Source organism: Staurois parvus, unplaced genomic scaffold (genome assembly GCF_062004578.1).
Source record: "Staurois parvus isolate SC_StPar_1 unplaced genomic scaffold, SC_StPar_1.0 ptg001469l, whole genome shotgun sequence".
Classification (NCBI taxonomy): Eukaryota; Metazoa; Chordata; class Amphibia; order Anura; family Ranidae; genus Staurois; species Staurois parvus.
Window position 1 is genome coordinate 28,374 of NW_028319265.1, and position 17,675 is coordinate 46,048.

General features: G+C 41.9%; 1 protein-coding gene across 2 annotated transcripts in view; it reads left to right on the plus strand.

Moving 5' to 3' along the window:
• Positions 1-17,675, plus strand: part of SCTR (secretin receptor) — a 79,338-nt gene that overhangs the window by 10,652 nt on the left and 51,011 nt on the right. For both annotated transcript variants that reach the window (XM_089662418.1, XM_089662419.1), the window contains exon 2: positions 14,224-14,256. In XM_089662418.1, the coding sequence (XP_089518544.1) occupies positions 14,224-14,256 (33 nt within the window). The remainder of the gene's footprint in view (positions 1-14,223; positions 14,257-17,675) is intronic.

Sequence of the window (17,675 nt, forward strand, 5' to 3'; positions counted from 1 at the left end):
ACAGTGGTGGTCAGAATGCCACCCTTATATCCTGCTACAAAGATCATTGGTGTCTTGCTGCTGGCTCTGTCAAATGGTGTTCATCCTAAAATTGTGCATGCACCGTCAAATCGGTCAATCAGCCACTGCTCAGGGAACCCCTAGCAACCTCTAAGGAATTCTTGGGTAACTTAACTCAAGAAGGAACAGTTGCTGACTTTTGAGGCACTCAATGCAATATTAGTAAAAAATTAACACATTTTTATTTGTGACACCTTATCTTATGTATATACATCAGTGTTTCTCAACCTTTTTTCAGTCGTCGCCCCCTTGAAAATTCTGCATGATCTTGATGCACCCTCAATTTCTCTCCTTCATTGAGCGCGACCCCAGTGCTGACAGAGAGGGGCATCCAATAAGGAGCAACCAACATGTTCCTCATCAACAGATGCTGTCATAATATTTTAGGACACCAGTGGCTGGTTGTCATGCTGCACAATAAACCCTGGGGTTTTGTATAGTAAAAGGCTGGCTTGGTCCACTTGCTGGTTTATGGAAGATTTTGGGCAATTCAGAGGAATTCTTAGACATTTGGCCAAGGCACCCCTGAAGAACCCAGAAGGCACCCCAGAGTGCCACAGCAGATACACTGTCTTCCATACCTACAGCCCAAATGGACACCCAGCTGCCAAGGCTTGGGCAAAAGAACTTGACGTATTGCTCTCAGATGATGATTGGGAACGCAAGAGCACATATCTTCTTAAAGGCTCCATTAATGTTATCATGAAATAAATAAAAGTCCTTGGTATTGCACCCTGGCACGTCTCCATGCCATTTCATCTTCCCTTTCAGACAAAATGTTGGAGATTCTTACAGGAGAGAAGCAGACTCTTACAAATATGGTGATCCTGGTCTAAAATGTGCCCTTTTTGGACTCAAGTTCACTTCCTGATTGAGAAAATTTCAGGCCATGAGCTTCCCTTTAACCCTGCTTCATTCCTGCTCCGCCACACTGACATGCCACCCACTATATAAGATGCTCTCTTCCTTCCTTACCTATTGAGTGCCGCCAAAACACTAATCCCCAGACTGTGGAACTCCAGTACGACTAAGACTCCACCTGAGATCTCAGACTGGTTTCTCAGGATAGATCAAGTGCAGTAGATGGTGGAAATGGTGCATAACAGTGACCCAGTCATGGCCCAGGGTCAGGCTTGGAGACTAGAAGCTGTAACAGTAGAGAGGCTCCCACTGACAAGCTCTATATGTGTAGCAGGTGGTCACCTTAGCAGATGACACAGACCTACCCGAGGTGTGGAGTCTAAACACTAACTGGTATTCAGCAGAGCTCCTGATGGTGTAGATGGGTTTGGCTGCAGGTTAGTACCAGGTTGTAGTCCTCAGGATCACCCCACCAGGAGGTGAGCAAGCTGGGGTTTAGTAGCAGATATAGGTAGAGATCAAGCAGAAACGTAGCCAGTAAACAAGCCAAAGGTCGGTAGCAAGTGGTCACTGGTTGGGATCAAGCAGAAGCGTAGTCGAGGAACCATGGCCTTTTTTAAGTCTCAGTAGAGAATGACATCTACATGTTGCCAACACCGTCACACCTCTGTGGACCAAGGTCTTCTATGTAGAAAATTACATTTGTATACTTCCAACACTATCACACCTCAATAGGCCATGGTTTTCATTAAGCCTCTGTAGAGAATGACATCTACTCAGGGGCGGACTGACAACTCATGGGGCCCCCGGGCAATAGGGGATCACGGGGTCCCTGTGACCTTGCCTAAACTCAAAAAAGCCTATGAAAAGGTACCAGGGGCATCTCATGGGGCCCCCTACTGGCAGTGCCCAAGTTTCCAAATGGTCAGTCCGCCCCTGCATCTACTGTATATACAACTAACACCATCACATCTCTCTACACCATGGTCTTCGTTAAGTCACTGTCGGAAATGAAAGCTATACACTGCCAGCACCGAACCTACGGATATGGTGGATATCTGATCAGAAGGATGCAGGAAAAAAGTAAAATTGGTAGTGTTTTTATATCTGGCACATTCACCTCCCCTGCAACACCTGCTGGCTTCACCCCTACCCACCCTCTCCTGCACTCCACGTCAAATATATTACTGGGCATATGGTAACAGATAAAACTGTGGAATGACAGAACAGAATGAGATTGTCTGATGTGCTTAATGGGACTCTTCAGCCTCTTATCACAACATCATCATAGGTTTTTGTTGTGTGTCTTTGTTACACTCAGTCCTCTCCCCATGTTCTATTACGCATTATTCTTTCTTTCTCCTCTTTTTCCATTTGAATTCATTTTTATTCTTCCACCTCTGTGTACTTCTATTATCTTTTTTGTAAACAGGCTAATTAAAGCCTCCTTTCCTTTCCTTTCCTTTGTTTTTCCTTTCCTTTCTTTTTTTTATTTCCATGTGCTTTCCATTGTCCTTTCCTTGTTCCTTTCCTCTTATTTCTTTTCCCTTTTTTTATTACCATGCACTTTCCTTTTTCATTTCCTTGTTCCTTTCCTCTTATTTCTTTTACTTTTCCATCCCCCTTCCTTTTTTCTTTCTGCTTTTATATCCACGTCCTTTCCATTTTCCTTTCCTTTCCTTGTTCTTTTCCTCTTATTTCCTCTCCTTTTTTTTCTCCACGTCCTTTCTATTTTTCTTTATTTTTCTTTCCTTTCCCTTCCTTTCCTCTCCTTTCCTTTTTTATTTCCACTTCCTCCCACTTTTCCTTTCCTTTCATTTCCTTTACTTTCCTATTTCCATTTCCTCCCACTTTTTCTTTCTTTCTTTCTTTCTTTCTTTCTTTCTTTCTTCTCTTTCTTTCTTTCTTCTCTTTCCCTCTTTCTTTCTTTCTTCTCTTTCCCTCTTTCTTTCTTTCTTTATTTCTTTCTTTCTTCTCTTTCCCTCTTTCTTTCTTTCTTTCTTTCTTCTCTTTCCCTCTTTCTTTCTTTCTTCTCTTTCTTTCTTCTCTTTCCCTCTTTCTTTCTTTCTTTCTTTCTTCTCTTTCCCTCTTTCTTTCTTTCTTTCTTTCTTTCTTTCTTTCTTTCTTTCTTTCTTTCTTTCTTTCTTTCTTTCTTTCTTTCTTTCTTCTCTTTCCCTTTTTTCTTCCTTCTCTTTCCCTCTTTCCCTTCTTTCTTCCTTCTCTCTCCCTCTTTCCCTTCTTTCTTCCTCTCTTTCCCTCTTTCCCTTCTTTCTTCCTTCTCTTTCCCTCTTTCCCTTCTTTCTTCCTTCTCTCTCCCTCTTTCCCTTCTTTCTTCCTTCTCTCTCCCCTTTTCCTTTTTTTCTTCCTGCTTTCTCCCTCTTTCTTCCTTCTCTCTCCCTCTTTCCCTTCCTCTTCCTTCTCTCTCCCTCTTTCCCTTCTTTCTTCCTTCTCTCTCCCTCTTTCCCTTCTTTCGTCCTTCTCTCTCCCCTTTTCCTTTTTTCTTCCTTCTTTCTCCCTCTTTCTTCTTTCTGTCTCCCTCTTTCCCTTCTTTCTTCCTTCTCTCTCCCCTTTTCCTTTTTTTCTTCCTTCTTTCTCCCTCTTTCTTCCTTCTGTCTCCCTCTTTCCCTTCTTTCTTCCTTCTCTCTCCCTCTTTCCCTTCTTTCTTCCTTCTCTCTCCCTCTTTCCCTTCTTTCTTCCTTCTCTCTCCCTCTTTCCCTTCTTTCTTCCTTCTCTCTCCCTCTTTCCATTCTTTCTTCCTTCTCTCTCCCTTTTTCCCTTCTTTCTTCCTTCTCTCTCCCTCTTTCTCCTTCTCGATGTTTACACCCAGAGACACAGAAGGTTGGGAGAAGCAGAGTGCTGGGATGAAAACATATTTTCCAGTCCCCGCTCCCCAGATGCCCATTTCATCAAATTAACTATTCATTAGTTTACCTTCAGATGGCTGCTGGACGCTAACATTTGCTTCACTTGTAACAGACGTGTTTAGAGGAATAAATAATATATATTCCATGTTTCGGCGTGCCATACTAAGGAGGAGAACCTGTAAAGGCCAGGATTGCCTTCCTATCATGTTAATTCAGTAAATGCTTTTGTGTCTCCCAATGGGCTCGTTCCAGATCCCCATGTTAAATTACTGCTGCTGCTCTGTACATGATGACTCCAGGACATCCCTGAGCCCTCTGAGCCTGAAGAGACATGACCATGTGATACGCAGAGTCTGCACACATCAGGCGCTTGTGGCAGCATGTAGGATTTGGCGTCTTCTGTACTCTTGCTGTCTCCCCAGCCTCCATCTGCTCTGCCAATTGCCAATATTTTAGCACCAAACTTGATTGTCACTTTCTTACCTGCTCCTCTTCTGGATGTATTGAAAAAATATTTTTCAGTGATGTGCTGATTTTTTTTTTTTTTTCTAATGAAGGCTAATAAGGAGATACTAGAAGGAGAGACGGGCTTTTCATGCAGTATTTCTGTATTCAATACAGAAACAAATGTCCCGTCATGATTAACCCCTTGCCCTCCAGAGGATTCACCCCCCCTTCCTGACCAGGCCTCTTTTTGCAATACAGCGCTGCATTACATTAATTGACAATTGCACGGTCATGCGACACTGTACATGAATGAAATGTATGTAATTTTTTCCCCACAAATAGAGCTTTCTTTCGGTGGTATTTGATCACCTCTGCGGTTTTTTATTTTTTTGCGCTATAAACAAAAAAAAAAACACAACAATTTTGAAAAAAAAACATTATTATTTACTTTTTGCTATAATCTGATAAAAAAAATTATATTTCTTCATAAATTTAGGCCAAAATGTATTCTACTCCATGTCTTTTGTGTAAAAAATCCCAATAAGTGTATATTAACTGGTTTACATGAGAGTTATAGAGTCTACAAATGGCGGTGTAGATACTGGAAAAAATGTTTATCTGGTATACTAGTAATGGCGGTGATAAGCGACTTACAGAGGGAGAATTCTGACACTGACACTGGGGGGGGGGAACTAACTGCCACTGACATCTCCAGTAACACTAATACAGTGATCGGTGCTAATAAAAAGCACTGACACTGTACTAATAACACTGGGCAGGAAGGGGTTAACATCTGGGGCGATCAAAGGGTTAACTGTGTGCTGTGCTGTGATTACTGCGTGCTGTTTTACTAGGGGATGTGCTTCTTTCTAGAGCGACCTGTGTTGTTTGTTCTCCACTTTCAGCTTCTCCACCGATCATCGAGTCCCAGCCATGAATCGCTGGCCGGAACCTGATGATTGACATCCTTGGGAGCCAATAACAGCGCGCGTAGGGTGGTGCGCCTACAGGGTGCAGCTTCTTTGTATCAAGGAGTGACCAGAGGGATGAAAAATGAGTTGATTTGAGTTTTAAACAGCCAATAGATTGTCTGGCAAACAGGCATTTTCCCAAACCAAAAGTGGCGTCATGGGGTGTCCTCAAAACCAGAAGTTTGTGTTTTTGATGCTTCAGTGATGCTTTGTTGATGCTTGGAAAATGCTGTGTGTGTGTGTTGATTTTGTTTTAAAAGGGCCCAGTAGAACCCCAGCTCATTAGTACTCCTGTTCAGTAGATCCTCAGCTCATTAGTACCCTCATTCAGCAGATTCACAGCTTATTAGTGCCCCCAGCTCTGCTGATCCCCCTCTCAGTAGTAACCCCCAGCTCTGCTGATCCACCTCTCAGTAGTAACCCCCAGCTCTGCTGATCCCCCTCTAAGTAGTAACCCCCAGCTCTGCTGATCCCCCTCTCAGTAGTAACCCCCAGATCTGCTGATCCCCCTCTCAGTAGTAACCCCCAGCTCCGCTGTCCCCCCAGGCATCAAGAAAACGAATACCTGCGTCCTGCTTAACTAGGTCTCCAGCCGCCACACCACTGACTCGGAGACACCACCGCAGATACCCCCACCAGAACGACTGGAAGCCATACCTCAGATGTGTTCCTACAAAGTGCCTTTCTTGTGCCCACAGTAACTTATGAGGACCTTGCACCCCGCAGGTTGTCCCCCAGCACCAACTGGCACAACCACCACCAAAAACAAACCATAAACCAAACGGGCTGGTGGGAGGGAAGCTTGCCTTGTCAAAACTCTCTTTTGACTGAAGACCCCCTGCCACACCCTGTCAGCCCACCCCTTGTGGCTCCACCCGCTCCCTCCTTAAAACCACTTGGGCTCATGTACACTGCAGCTGATAAACTCGCGTTTAGGAGCTGTTCAGCATTTTTTTTTTCAGCAGCCCCTGAACTCTCCCTAATATTTTCCTATGTGTCCATGTACACATAGTCGTTTACAGTCCTTTACAGGCATTTGAGTTTAGTCGTTTTTTTGAACGCAGAAAACTTGCGTTCAGTAGTCGATTTTATCAGTGTTTCACACGCAAAATGTTTGTAAACGCGGCTAAGCACGGCAAATCGCATTTATAAGCGTTTGCGTCTGAAATTTTTTTTTAACTCTTCCAGTTCCCGATGCTGTCCAGAGCCTTTTTTCATCATGAAAAATGCATCCAAAGAGTTTTCAAGGTACTCAGATGGACAAAACACTGAACACAGGATGTTCCTACCAAGCTTGTCACACATTGTAATGACCAATTCACACCTCAGACCTCTCCCACCCTTGGAAACAAAAGATATGTTAATGACCATTCACACCTCAAATTCCTCATGAAGACCCCCTGCCAGGTGACCTTAATGACTCCCTCCACCAGACACCTTTCCCACCCTTGGAAACAAAAGAAATGTTAATGACCAGTCAGACCTCAAGTTCCTCATGAAGACCCCCCAGCCAGGTGACCTTAATGACTCCCTCCACCAGACACCTTTCCCACCCTTGGAAACAAAAGATATGTTAATGACCATTCACACCTCAAATTCCTCATGAAGACCCCCTGCCAGGTGACCTTAATGACTCCCTCCACCAGACACCTTTCCCACCCTTGGAAACAAAAGAAATGTTAATGAGCAGCTCCGACCTAAGCTGATCTCAACACATACTGCTGTCTCTGCTTCTACTCTCTGTATTTCTCTGAAACAGTCTGAAATAGTTAATAATTTACCACTTTTCAGTGCATTCTGGGCATTTGGGAGGTTCTCCTGTGCTTATCTTAAAAAAACGCTTCTAAACGCAAACGCACATAAACATGTAATGCAAACATGGCTAAACAGACGTTTTTTAACCTGCGTTTTCCAGCAGTCAGTTTCCATCGTTCAGAAGTGTCCCGTGTACATGGGGTCTTAGACTCCCCCCTTAGCTAATGGGACTCTCCTCTCCCAACCCCCTTTAACCCCTGTCATGCCGGCCTTTCGTTCAGGTCTTCTTTTTTCTTCTTCTACGCCGGGCCTCTCTTTTTGAAGAGAAGCAAACACAACAGTGTGAACAAGATAGTTCTACATCACTGTTTTTTTTTACCATGGCGAAAAAAATGTATAAAGAAGATTGTCTTTCCACACAATATATTTATAATTTCCCTTTATTTCTGATGATTGCCTTGTATTCACAGGGAAGCTTCTGTGATTAAAACCGCAAATACTTCCACATTTCTTATGAACATAAAATGATTCCAGAATGTATCTAAATGTGAAATGATGTCTCCCCCCCCGGAGCTCAAATATTGTGTTGTGAAATGAATTTTCACCTTGATGGGAATACTCGCAGACAAGTGTTATATTCCAGGCGTGTTTTCTCTTCCACCGCGTCACCATCACGGAGCTAACATGGAGGAACTAACTAATAAGTGCTTTAAAATATGTGCAAAAAAATGTAAAAAAAAAAAAATGAAGACAGAACAAAAAACGCCACAATAAATATTCTTATTTTTGTTAGCTTTTAGCCCTTTTGCTGCTGGAGACAATTTTTTTTTTATTTTTTTTTTCGTTCACAAATGTTTAAAAAAATCATTTTAGGCCTGAATCAGTGTTTCACCTTAAAAGTATGCCCGGAAAATTAAATTTATAAATAAAAAATGCAGGCAGCACAAAAACGGCACAATTAATATTCTCGTTTCTGTTACCTTTTACCCTTTTGCTGTAGAGCCGTTTTTTATGTTTTTTTGTTTTGCGCAAATATGTAAAAAATTATTTTAGGCCTGAAGACTACTTAAAACCCCTAAATATTATATATTTTCTGAAAGCAAACACCCTGGAGAATAAAATAGTGATTACAAAATGGTTTAATCATCCGCAAATTTTCATTAAAAGAATACTCTCAGACAAGTGTTACATTCCAGGCCTGTTTGTCTCTTCTACCGCGTCACCATCATGGAGGTAACATGGAGGAACTAACTAATAAGTGCTTTAAAATATGTGAAAAAAAGTAAACAAAAAAAAAAAATGAAGGCTGAACAAAAAACACCACAATGAATATTTTTTATTTCGTTAGCTTTTGCCCTTTTGCTGCTGGAGACTTTTTTTTTTCACCATCACGGAGCTAACATGGAGGAACTAACTAATAAGTGCTTTAAAATATGTGAAAAAAATGTAAAAAAAAAAAAAAAAATGAAGGCAGAACAAAAAACGCCACAATAAATATTCTTGTTTTTGTTAGCTTTTAGCCCTTTTGCTGCTGGAGACTTTTTTTTGTGGGTTTTTTTTTTTTGCACAAATGTTTAAAAAGATCATTTTAGGCCTGAATCAGTGTTTTGCTTTAAAAGTATGCTGGAAAAAAATGTATAAATAAAAAATGTAGGCTGCCCAAAAACAGCACAATTAATATTCTTGTTTCTGTTACCTTTTACCCTTTTGCTGCAGAGCCGTTTTTTATGTTTTTTTGTTTTGCACAAATGTGTAAAAAATCATTTTAGGCCTGAAGACTACTTAAAACCCCTAAATATTATATATTTTCTGAAAGCAGACACACTGGAGAATAAAATAGTGATTACAAAATGGTTTTATCAGCCGAAAATTTTCATTAAAAGAATACAATAACGTTAATTTTAGGACACACAAATACAATATATTACCAAATTTTTGGGGTAAAATATAAAAGATGAGGTTGTGCCAAATAAATAGATACATTGTTAGCTTTTAGCCCTTTTGCTGCTGGAGACTTTTTTTTTGTGTTTTTTTTTTTTTTTTTCACAAATGTTTCAAAAAATCATTTTAGGCCCGAATCAGTGTTTCACTTTAAAAGTATGTGGGGAAAAAAAACACTTAGAAATAAAAAATGAAGGTAGCACAAAAACGGCACAATTAATATTCTCGTTTCTGTTACCTTTTGCTGCCGAGCCGTTTTTATGATTTTTTTTTTTTTTTTGCACAAATGTGTAAAAAATCATTTTAGGCCTGAAGACTAAAACCTCTAAATATTATATATTTTCTGAAAGCAGACACCCTGGAGAATAAAATAGCGATTACAAAATGGTTTTATCAGCCGCAAATTTTCATTAAAAGAATACACTAAAGTTAATTTTAGGACAAATACAATATATTACCAAATTTTGGCAGTAAAATATAAAAGATGAGGTTGTGCCAAATAAATAGATACCCAACATGTCAAGCTTTAATATTGCATGACCCCGCAAGACGACAAATTTCAGTACTTCCTATAGGCAATGCTTTAAAAGCCTCTACAGGTCATGAATTTAGAGATAAATGTAAATATTGGGCCTAGAATTATTGATCTCATTTAGGCGTGCATGGCGATAAGTAACGTGTAGTGCAAATGACATATTCGTATAAAGGTCGTGTTTTTATTCAGGTGTGTGCAAAATACATTTTTGGGTGGGGTTTCTAATTGCTTAAATGTGAATTAGTTTTTTAGACTTTTTTTTTTACTATAACTTTATTTATATCAGATAGAAGACAAAAGAACATTATGTTTCACTTGTCAGCCATTGGTCTCCTTGTCCAAACATACTGCCCACTCTCATACCCTCTGCACTTCTCTCCTGTACATACTGCCCACTCTCATACCCTCTGCACTTCTCTCCTGTACATACTGCCTACTGTCATACTCTCCACACTCCTCTCCTGTACATACTGCCTGCTGTCATACCCTCCACACTCCTCTCCTGTACATACTGCCCACTGTCATACCCTCCACACTCCTCTCCTGTACATACTGCCCGCTGTCATACCCTCCACACTCCTCTCCTGTACATACTGCCCGCTGTCATACCCTCCACACTCCTCTCCTGTACATACTGCCCACTGTCATACCCTCCACACTCCTCTCCTGTACATACTGTCATACCCTCCACACTCCTCTCCTGTACATACTGCCCACTGTCATACCCTCCACACTCCTCTCCTGTACATACTGCCCGCTGTCATACCCTCCACACTCCTCTCCTGTACATACTGCCTACTGTCATACCCTCCACACTCCTCTCCTGTACATACTGCCCGCTGTCATACCCTCCACACTCCTCTCCTGTACATACTGCCCGCTGTCATACCTCCACACTCCTCTCCTGTACATACTGCCCACTGTCATACCCTCCACACTCCTCTCCTGTACATACTGCCCACTGTCATATCCTCCACACTCCTCTCCTGTACATACTGCCCACTGTCATACCCTCCACACTCCTCTCCTGTACATACTGCCCACTGTCATACCCTCCACACTCCTCTCCTGTACATACTGCCCACTGTCATATCCTCCACACTCCTCTCCTGTACATACTGCCCGCTGTCATACCCTCCACACTCCTCTCCTGTACATACTGCCCACTGTCATACCCTCCACACTCCTCTCCTGTACATACTGCCCACTGACATACCCTCCACACTCCTCTCCTGTACATACTGCCCACTGTCATACCCTCCACACTCCTCTCCTGTACATACTGCTCACTGTCATATCCTCCACACTCCTCTCCTGTACATACTGCCCACTGTCATATCCTCCACACTCCTCTCCTGTACATACTGCCCACTGTCATACCCTCCACACTCCTCTCCTGTACATACTGCTCACTGTCATATCCTCCACACTCCTCTCCTGTACATACTGCCCACTGTCATACCCTCCACACTCCTCTCCTGTACATACTGCTCACTGTCATATCCTCCACACTCCTCTCCTGTACATACTGCCCACTGTCATACCCACCACAATCCTCTCCTGCACATACTTCCCACTGCCAAACCCTCCACACTACTATCCTGTACATCCTGCCCACTGTCATACCCGCCACACTACTCTCCCATACATTCTGCCCACTGTCATATCATTCACACTCCTCTCTTGCGCATACTTCTCACACTCATACCATTCACCCTCCTCTCCTGTACATACTGCCCACTGTCATACCTCCACACTCTTCCCCAGCACATAGGGCCCACTGTCATCCCCTCCACACTACTCTCCTCTACATACTGCCCACTGTCATACCTCCACACTACTCTCCTGTACATATTGCCCGCTGTCATACCCTCCACACTCCTGTTTTTCAAGCGTTTGACTCTTTTTCTGCCTATAAACGCCCTTCTATTTTAGTTTATTCTGTCCTTGCACCCATAGGTGCTTAGAGGCAAGAGCGTTTAGAAATCTAAAAGTTCCAAAATCGCGTGCATTTGAGCAGAAAAAACACCCAATGTGCCCAAACGGGCCCAAACAGGCTCAAGCAATAGGTGCGTTTAGACAGAATAAATGAATATTCTGGCCAATGAAATGAATGAACACACTCAAAAGCTTGGCGTACCTATACGCATCTAAATGTGTCTAAAGAAGCTTGAAAAACACGGGTTTAGGTTCGTTTTTAAAGCTGCTTTTACGCTGGTAAGAGAAAGGCGTTCAGAAGAGCCAAGTGCGAATGGGGGGGACCAAGGGGCGGACTGACCATTTGGAAACTAGGGAACTGCCCGAGGGCCCGGGGTCAGTAGGGGGCCCCATGAGATGCCCCTGGTACCTTTTTCATAGGATTTTTTGAGTTTGGGCAAGGACACGGCCCCATGATCCCCTATTGCCCGGGGGCCCCATGAGTTGTCAGTCCGCCCCTGGGGGGAATTTGCTATTGTCCCCCATCATCTGTATTGGTGCTATAATGTAGATATCTATCACTGTACATGACTCTATGTCGCCATCCTTTGGTCAAAATAGAGATGACTGTGCTAGTATTAGGCTCCATTCCCACCAATGAGTTTTTTAGTGCTTTTTGCAGAAACGCACTACAGTCCATTTTATATGGTTTCCTATGGGACATGTTCACATCTATGCCTTTTTTTTAAAAGCAAAAAGCAGTGTTTTTGCTACAATAGAGTTCAATGGAGAAGCTGCTGAAATGCATGGTAGTGTGTTTTTGTTGCATTTTTGTTGCGTTTTTTTTGTTTTGTATTTTTATTCTGCCCAGCAACAAAAAAAATTCCACTTTAAAAAAAAAAAAAAAAGGCAAAACATGGTAAATACGCATCAAGAATGCATGTAGCAAAACGCAGAATGAACTGCAAAAAGCACTGCATAAAGAACAAAAAGCAAACTGCATAGGTGTAAACAGGGCCTTACACAAATACATTTTGTTATAAAACGCTCTGCACATTTTTGCCTGTTCATAAATATATCCTAAATAATTGCTTTCTATTTCACTACGATTGTCAGAATTTAAAGGAGTCGTTTGCGTTACGGCGCTGCGTTCCTTTAACTGACAATTGCGCGGTCATGCAACATTGCACCCAAATTAAATTTACGTCCTTTTTTTCCCATGAATTGAGCTTTCTTTCGGTGATCGCCTCTGCGGTTTTTATTTTTTGCGCTATAAAAAAAAGACCATCAATTTTGAGAAAAAAAACAATACATTGGACTTTTTTCTATAAAAATATGTCCAGTAAAAAAAAATTAAAAATCAAATTTCGTCATAAATGTAGGCCAAAATGTATTCTGCTGTCTTTGCTAAAAGAAATCCCAAAATGTGTAATTAATTGATTTACGTGAAAGTTATAGCGTTTACAAATGGCGGTATAGATATTGGAATTTAGTTCTTTTATACTAATAATGGCGGCGATCAGCGACTTATAGCAGGACTGCGGCAGAAATTCTGACACTGGGGGGGGGGAAACTGACTAACTGCCACTGACATCTCCAGTGACACCAATACAGTGATCAGTGCTAATAAAAATCCCTGACATTGTACTAATGACCCTGGGCAGGAAGGGGTTAACATCTGGCGCAATCAAAGGGTTAACAGTGTGCTCTGTGTTTCACTGTGTAAGCATGTTGCTTTGTATGTCTCTGCAGTGTGCAGGAGCTGACAGGGGAGAGATCTGTTTTGTTTACATACATACATCTCCCCCGTCAGAGATACTCAGCGATGGGGAATCACCGACATCCCCAGTGACACCAATACAGTGATCAGTGCGAAAAAAAAACAAAACACTGACACTATACTAATAGAACTGGGGAGGAAGAGGTTAACATTTGGAGGCAATCAAAGGGTTAACAGTGTGCTGTGTGTTTCACTGTGTAAGCATGCTGCTTTGTATGTCTCTGCAGTGTGCAGGAGCTGACAGGGGAGAGATCTGTTTTATTTACATACATACCTCTCCCCCGTCAGAGATACTCAGTGATGGGGAATCGCCAACATCCCCAGTGACACCAATACAGTGATTAGTGCGAAAAAAACAAACAAAAAAAAAACACTGACACTATACTAATAGAACTGGGGAGGAAGAGGTAAACATTTGGATAAAATCAAAGGGTTAACTGTGTGATGGAAGTGTTTCACTAGGGAGCAGGGGGTGTGCTTCGCTGTAAACACACTGATTGGATGGCTGCGCTCAGCAGTGTGCCCAAACTGACAGGGAGGAGGGCTGCTATGTAAACAATGCAGCCCTCCTCCCTGTCTGTGTTTCCCGGCAATCACCAGGCGCCAGCGGGCAATCACTGGCCGGGACCCAGTGATTGACACTCGGGGCCGTGATCGGCGGTGCAGGTAGGGCGGTCGTGTACCTCACGCATGCCCCCTACTCGAAAATGCAAAATCACGTATATATACAGTTGCAAGAAAAAGTATGTGAACCCCTTGGGATTACGTGGAGTTTTGCATGAATTGGGCATAACGTGCTCTGAACGTCATCTAAGTCACAACAATAGAAGAACACAGTCTGCTGAACATAATACTACACAAATATTAGATGTTGCCATCTGAACCGTAAAGCAAATGGTAAGATATGAAAAAAATTCTGAAGACAGGCAAAACATAGCAAAATGGTGCTGCATGGTGTTCCACTTGATTGATTTACGAGCCATTGAACGGTGTCACTGGCACACACACACAGGACCGCTACCAATGGCGACTTGTTTTAAAGTTTTAAAGCTCTAAATTTAGTAACAGCTTTCTTCTTTTCTTTTTTTTTAGGAATGGACTTCTACGACCGGCAGTCCCACCTGGGTAAGCACCTCCTCCCAGTCCCATTGTGCTTTGTTCAGTTCACACACTTTTCCCGTATGCTTACATAACAATTAGACTGCTAATTAATTATTCAGCGAATTAATTGTTAATTAAAGCGGTATTAAACCTAAAAGCAAACATTTATTACTGTATGTTGCAGCTTACTGATTCTTAGATGTGATGTCAGCATTAGTTTTCCTTTTTTTTTTTTTTAGAATTTCCTTCTTCTGTTTTCATCTGGTGATTCAGCCAGTAATGCAGGCCATTTAAAAAAAAAAAAAAAATGTAAAATCGGTCGTTCAATAGGCCGACGTTACCACCAACGGTAAAAACAATCGTCCGATTTTCGTCCCGTCTACGGCCGGCATTTAATTACTTCTGTTCCTGCAGAGAGCTCCGCTATTATATTTGACATTAGAAAGTATAGCGGTTGCAACATTGTATCTATTTGTATCCATTTCAGATACAGATGTTTTTATTCAGATACAAATAGATACATTGTTGCAACCGCAATACTTATGCTTAGAGGGTAACCATGCAGATTAGTGCTCCTTTTTTGGGGAGGAGGGGGTTTTTGCTGACATATAATGCTCATATATCTTGAGGGGGGCAGCGCAATTTGGCATGTTCACCCTCTAGATGACCTTGTCCCGGCACTAGGTCAGTGCACTGGCTTTTAGTGACCTTCTAACACCTGAGCAAACATGTAGGTGAAAGAAAGCCGGCAGTTCGATCTTCCGCAGTAAATGAGTCTATTAATCCAGGATTAATACAAGATAATACAGGGCTTACGCGTTTCGGAGTGTAACCTTAATCAAAGCCCTATGACTAAGGCTACATGCAGAAACGCGTAAGCCCTGTATTATCTTGTACCACTCCTGGATTAAAAAACTCATTTACTGCGGAAGATCGAACTGCCGGCTTTCTTTCACCTACATGGAAGTGTCAGATGCAGATGATTCTTCAGGCAGGCAATAGGAAAGAAAGGATTGGTGGGGTGGGCAGTGGGACAGGTAGGGATTAATTTATATGAATTATTAATAAATAGGTGTATTATTATTTTAATGATGTATTCATTATTATTTTATTACTATTAATATTATACATTTTAATCACTTAATAGTATTTTTTTAATTGTTATTTTATTCATGAATTATTATTTAAATATTTATAGGCACTATGCCTAACCCCTTCCCGCTGACGTCACACAAATATGCGGCCTCACAGAACTGTGCTTTTTTCCGTGGGGCCGCATATTTGCGTAACTGTCTTTGTGCTGGGAGCACGCTGCCTGTAGTAATAGTAATAGTAATAGAAATCCAATCGACCCGACAGTCATGACATGCATGCTGCTGATTCTGTGTCATTGAATCACTCATTGAAAGGGGCGTGTTCAAAATAATAGCAGTGTGGAGTTCTATTAGTGAGGTCATTCATTCTTTGAAAAACAGGTGGCAATTATTGCCCTTATTTAAGGAAGGAAGGCAGCAAATGTTGTACATGCTGGTTACAGTGCATTTCTGTCTGAAATTCTGAGGAAAATGGGTCGTTCCAGACATTGTTCAGAAGAACAGCGTACCTTGATTAAAAAGTTGATTGGAGAGGGGAAAACATATATAGAAGTGCAGAAAATGATCGGCTGCTCAGCTAAAATGATGGCAAATGCTTTAAAATGGCAACCAAAACCTGAAAGATGTGGAAGAAAGCGAAAAACTACCATTGGAATGGATAGAAGAATAGCCAAAATGGGGCGGACTCAGCCAACAATCAGCTCCAGGAAGATGAAAGAAGGTGTGACGTTCCCTGTGAGTACTGTTACAATTAGAAGACGCCTATGTGAAGCCAAGCTATCTGCAAGAAGCCCCCGCAAAGTCCCACTGTTGGAAAAAAGACGTGCTGAAGAGGTTACAATTTGCCAAAGAGCACATTGACTGGCCTAAAGAGAAATGGCGCAACATTTTGTGGACTGATGAAAGTAAGATTGTTCTTTTTGGGTCTAGTGGGTGGAGACAGTTTGTCAGACGACCCCCAAACACTGAATTCAAGCCACAGTACACTGTGAAGACCGTGAAGCATGGTGGTGCAAGCATCATGATATGGGGATGTTTCTCATACTACGGTGTTGGGCCTATTTATCGCATACCAGGGATCATGGATCAGTTTGAATACATCAGAATACTTGAAGAGGTCATGCTGCCTTATGCTGAAGAGGAAATGCCCTTGAAATGGGTGTTCCAACAAGACAACGACCCCAAACACACCAGTAAACGTGCAACATCTTGGTTCCAGACCAACAAGATGGACGTTATGGAGTGGCCGGCCCAATCCCCGGATCTTAATCCAATAGAAAACTTGTGGGGTGACATCAAAAATGCCGTTTCTGAGGCAAAACCAAGAAATAGAGAAGAACTGTGGAATGTCGTCCAATCATCCTGGGCTGGAATACCTGATCACAGGGGCCAGAAGTTGGGTGACTCCATGCAACACAGATGTACAGCAGTTCTCAGAAACAGTGCGACTACAACCAAATATTCATGAAGTCATTCAAAGGAAAGCAAAATCTTCAAACATTTCTCAGTTTATATAGTGAATGTTTGAGTTTGTAAAGAAGAATACAAACACTGCGATTTTTTTGAACCGTCTAATATTCACTTTTCTTCAATTTGTTTAAAGGAACAACACAAATTTGATCTATTTTTCTTCATGTTTTGATTTGGAATAGAATGTGTCGTGTTCCCAATGCATTTGTGTGGATGGAAATAAAAGCTATTAGAAGGATTTTCAGCTTTATTCACTTTTTTCAACACACTGCTATTATTTTGAGCACAACTGTATGTCTGGTGAGGTGAAATCTGCCTGTTCAATCTCCCGGTTTGGTTCTCCTCACCTCAGAAGAGATGAAGGATTTATTAGGTGCGACAGTGCTAGGCTTTGCCACTGTGTTAGAAGGATTATGCATCACACAGGGTTTTCATGGATGCAGATTGAGGGGCTCCAGAATGTCAGTTTTGAGAAAGTTGGCTTTACAGTTTTCTCCAAGATTTGTAACTACTGGATTGAGTTCTGGAGTACAGAGCCTTGGAAGAGTCTTGGGAGGATTAAGGCCACTAACCCTGTTAGTGGCCTTAAGTTTTTTTATGTTACAACAGAGACAAATAATTTATTAGGTGTGGCAGTGCTAGGCCCTGCCACTGTGTTAGAAGGATTAAGCATCACACAGAATTCTGATGGATGCAGGTTGAGGGGCTACAGAATGTTGGTTTTGTGCAGAGTTGGCTTTTCAGTTTTCTTTGTGATTTGTAACTCCCAGATTGGGTTCTGGAGTCTAGAGGCTTAGGATAGTGTTGGGAAGGATTGAAGCCCCTAACCCTGGATCCAGGTTCTTCTATGTTGCAAAAGAGATGAAGAATTTATCTTTA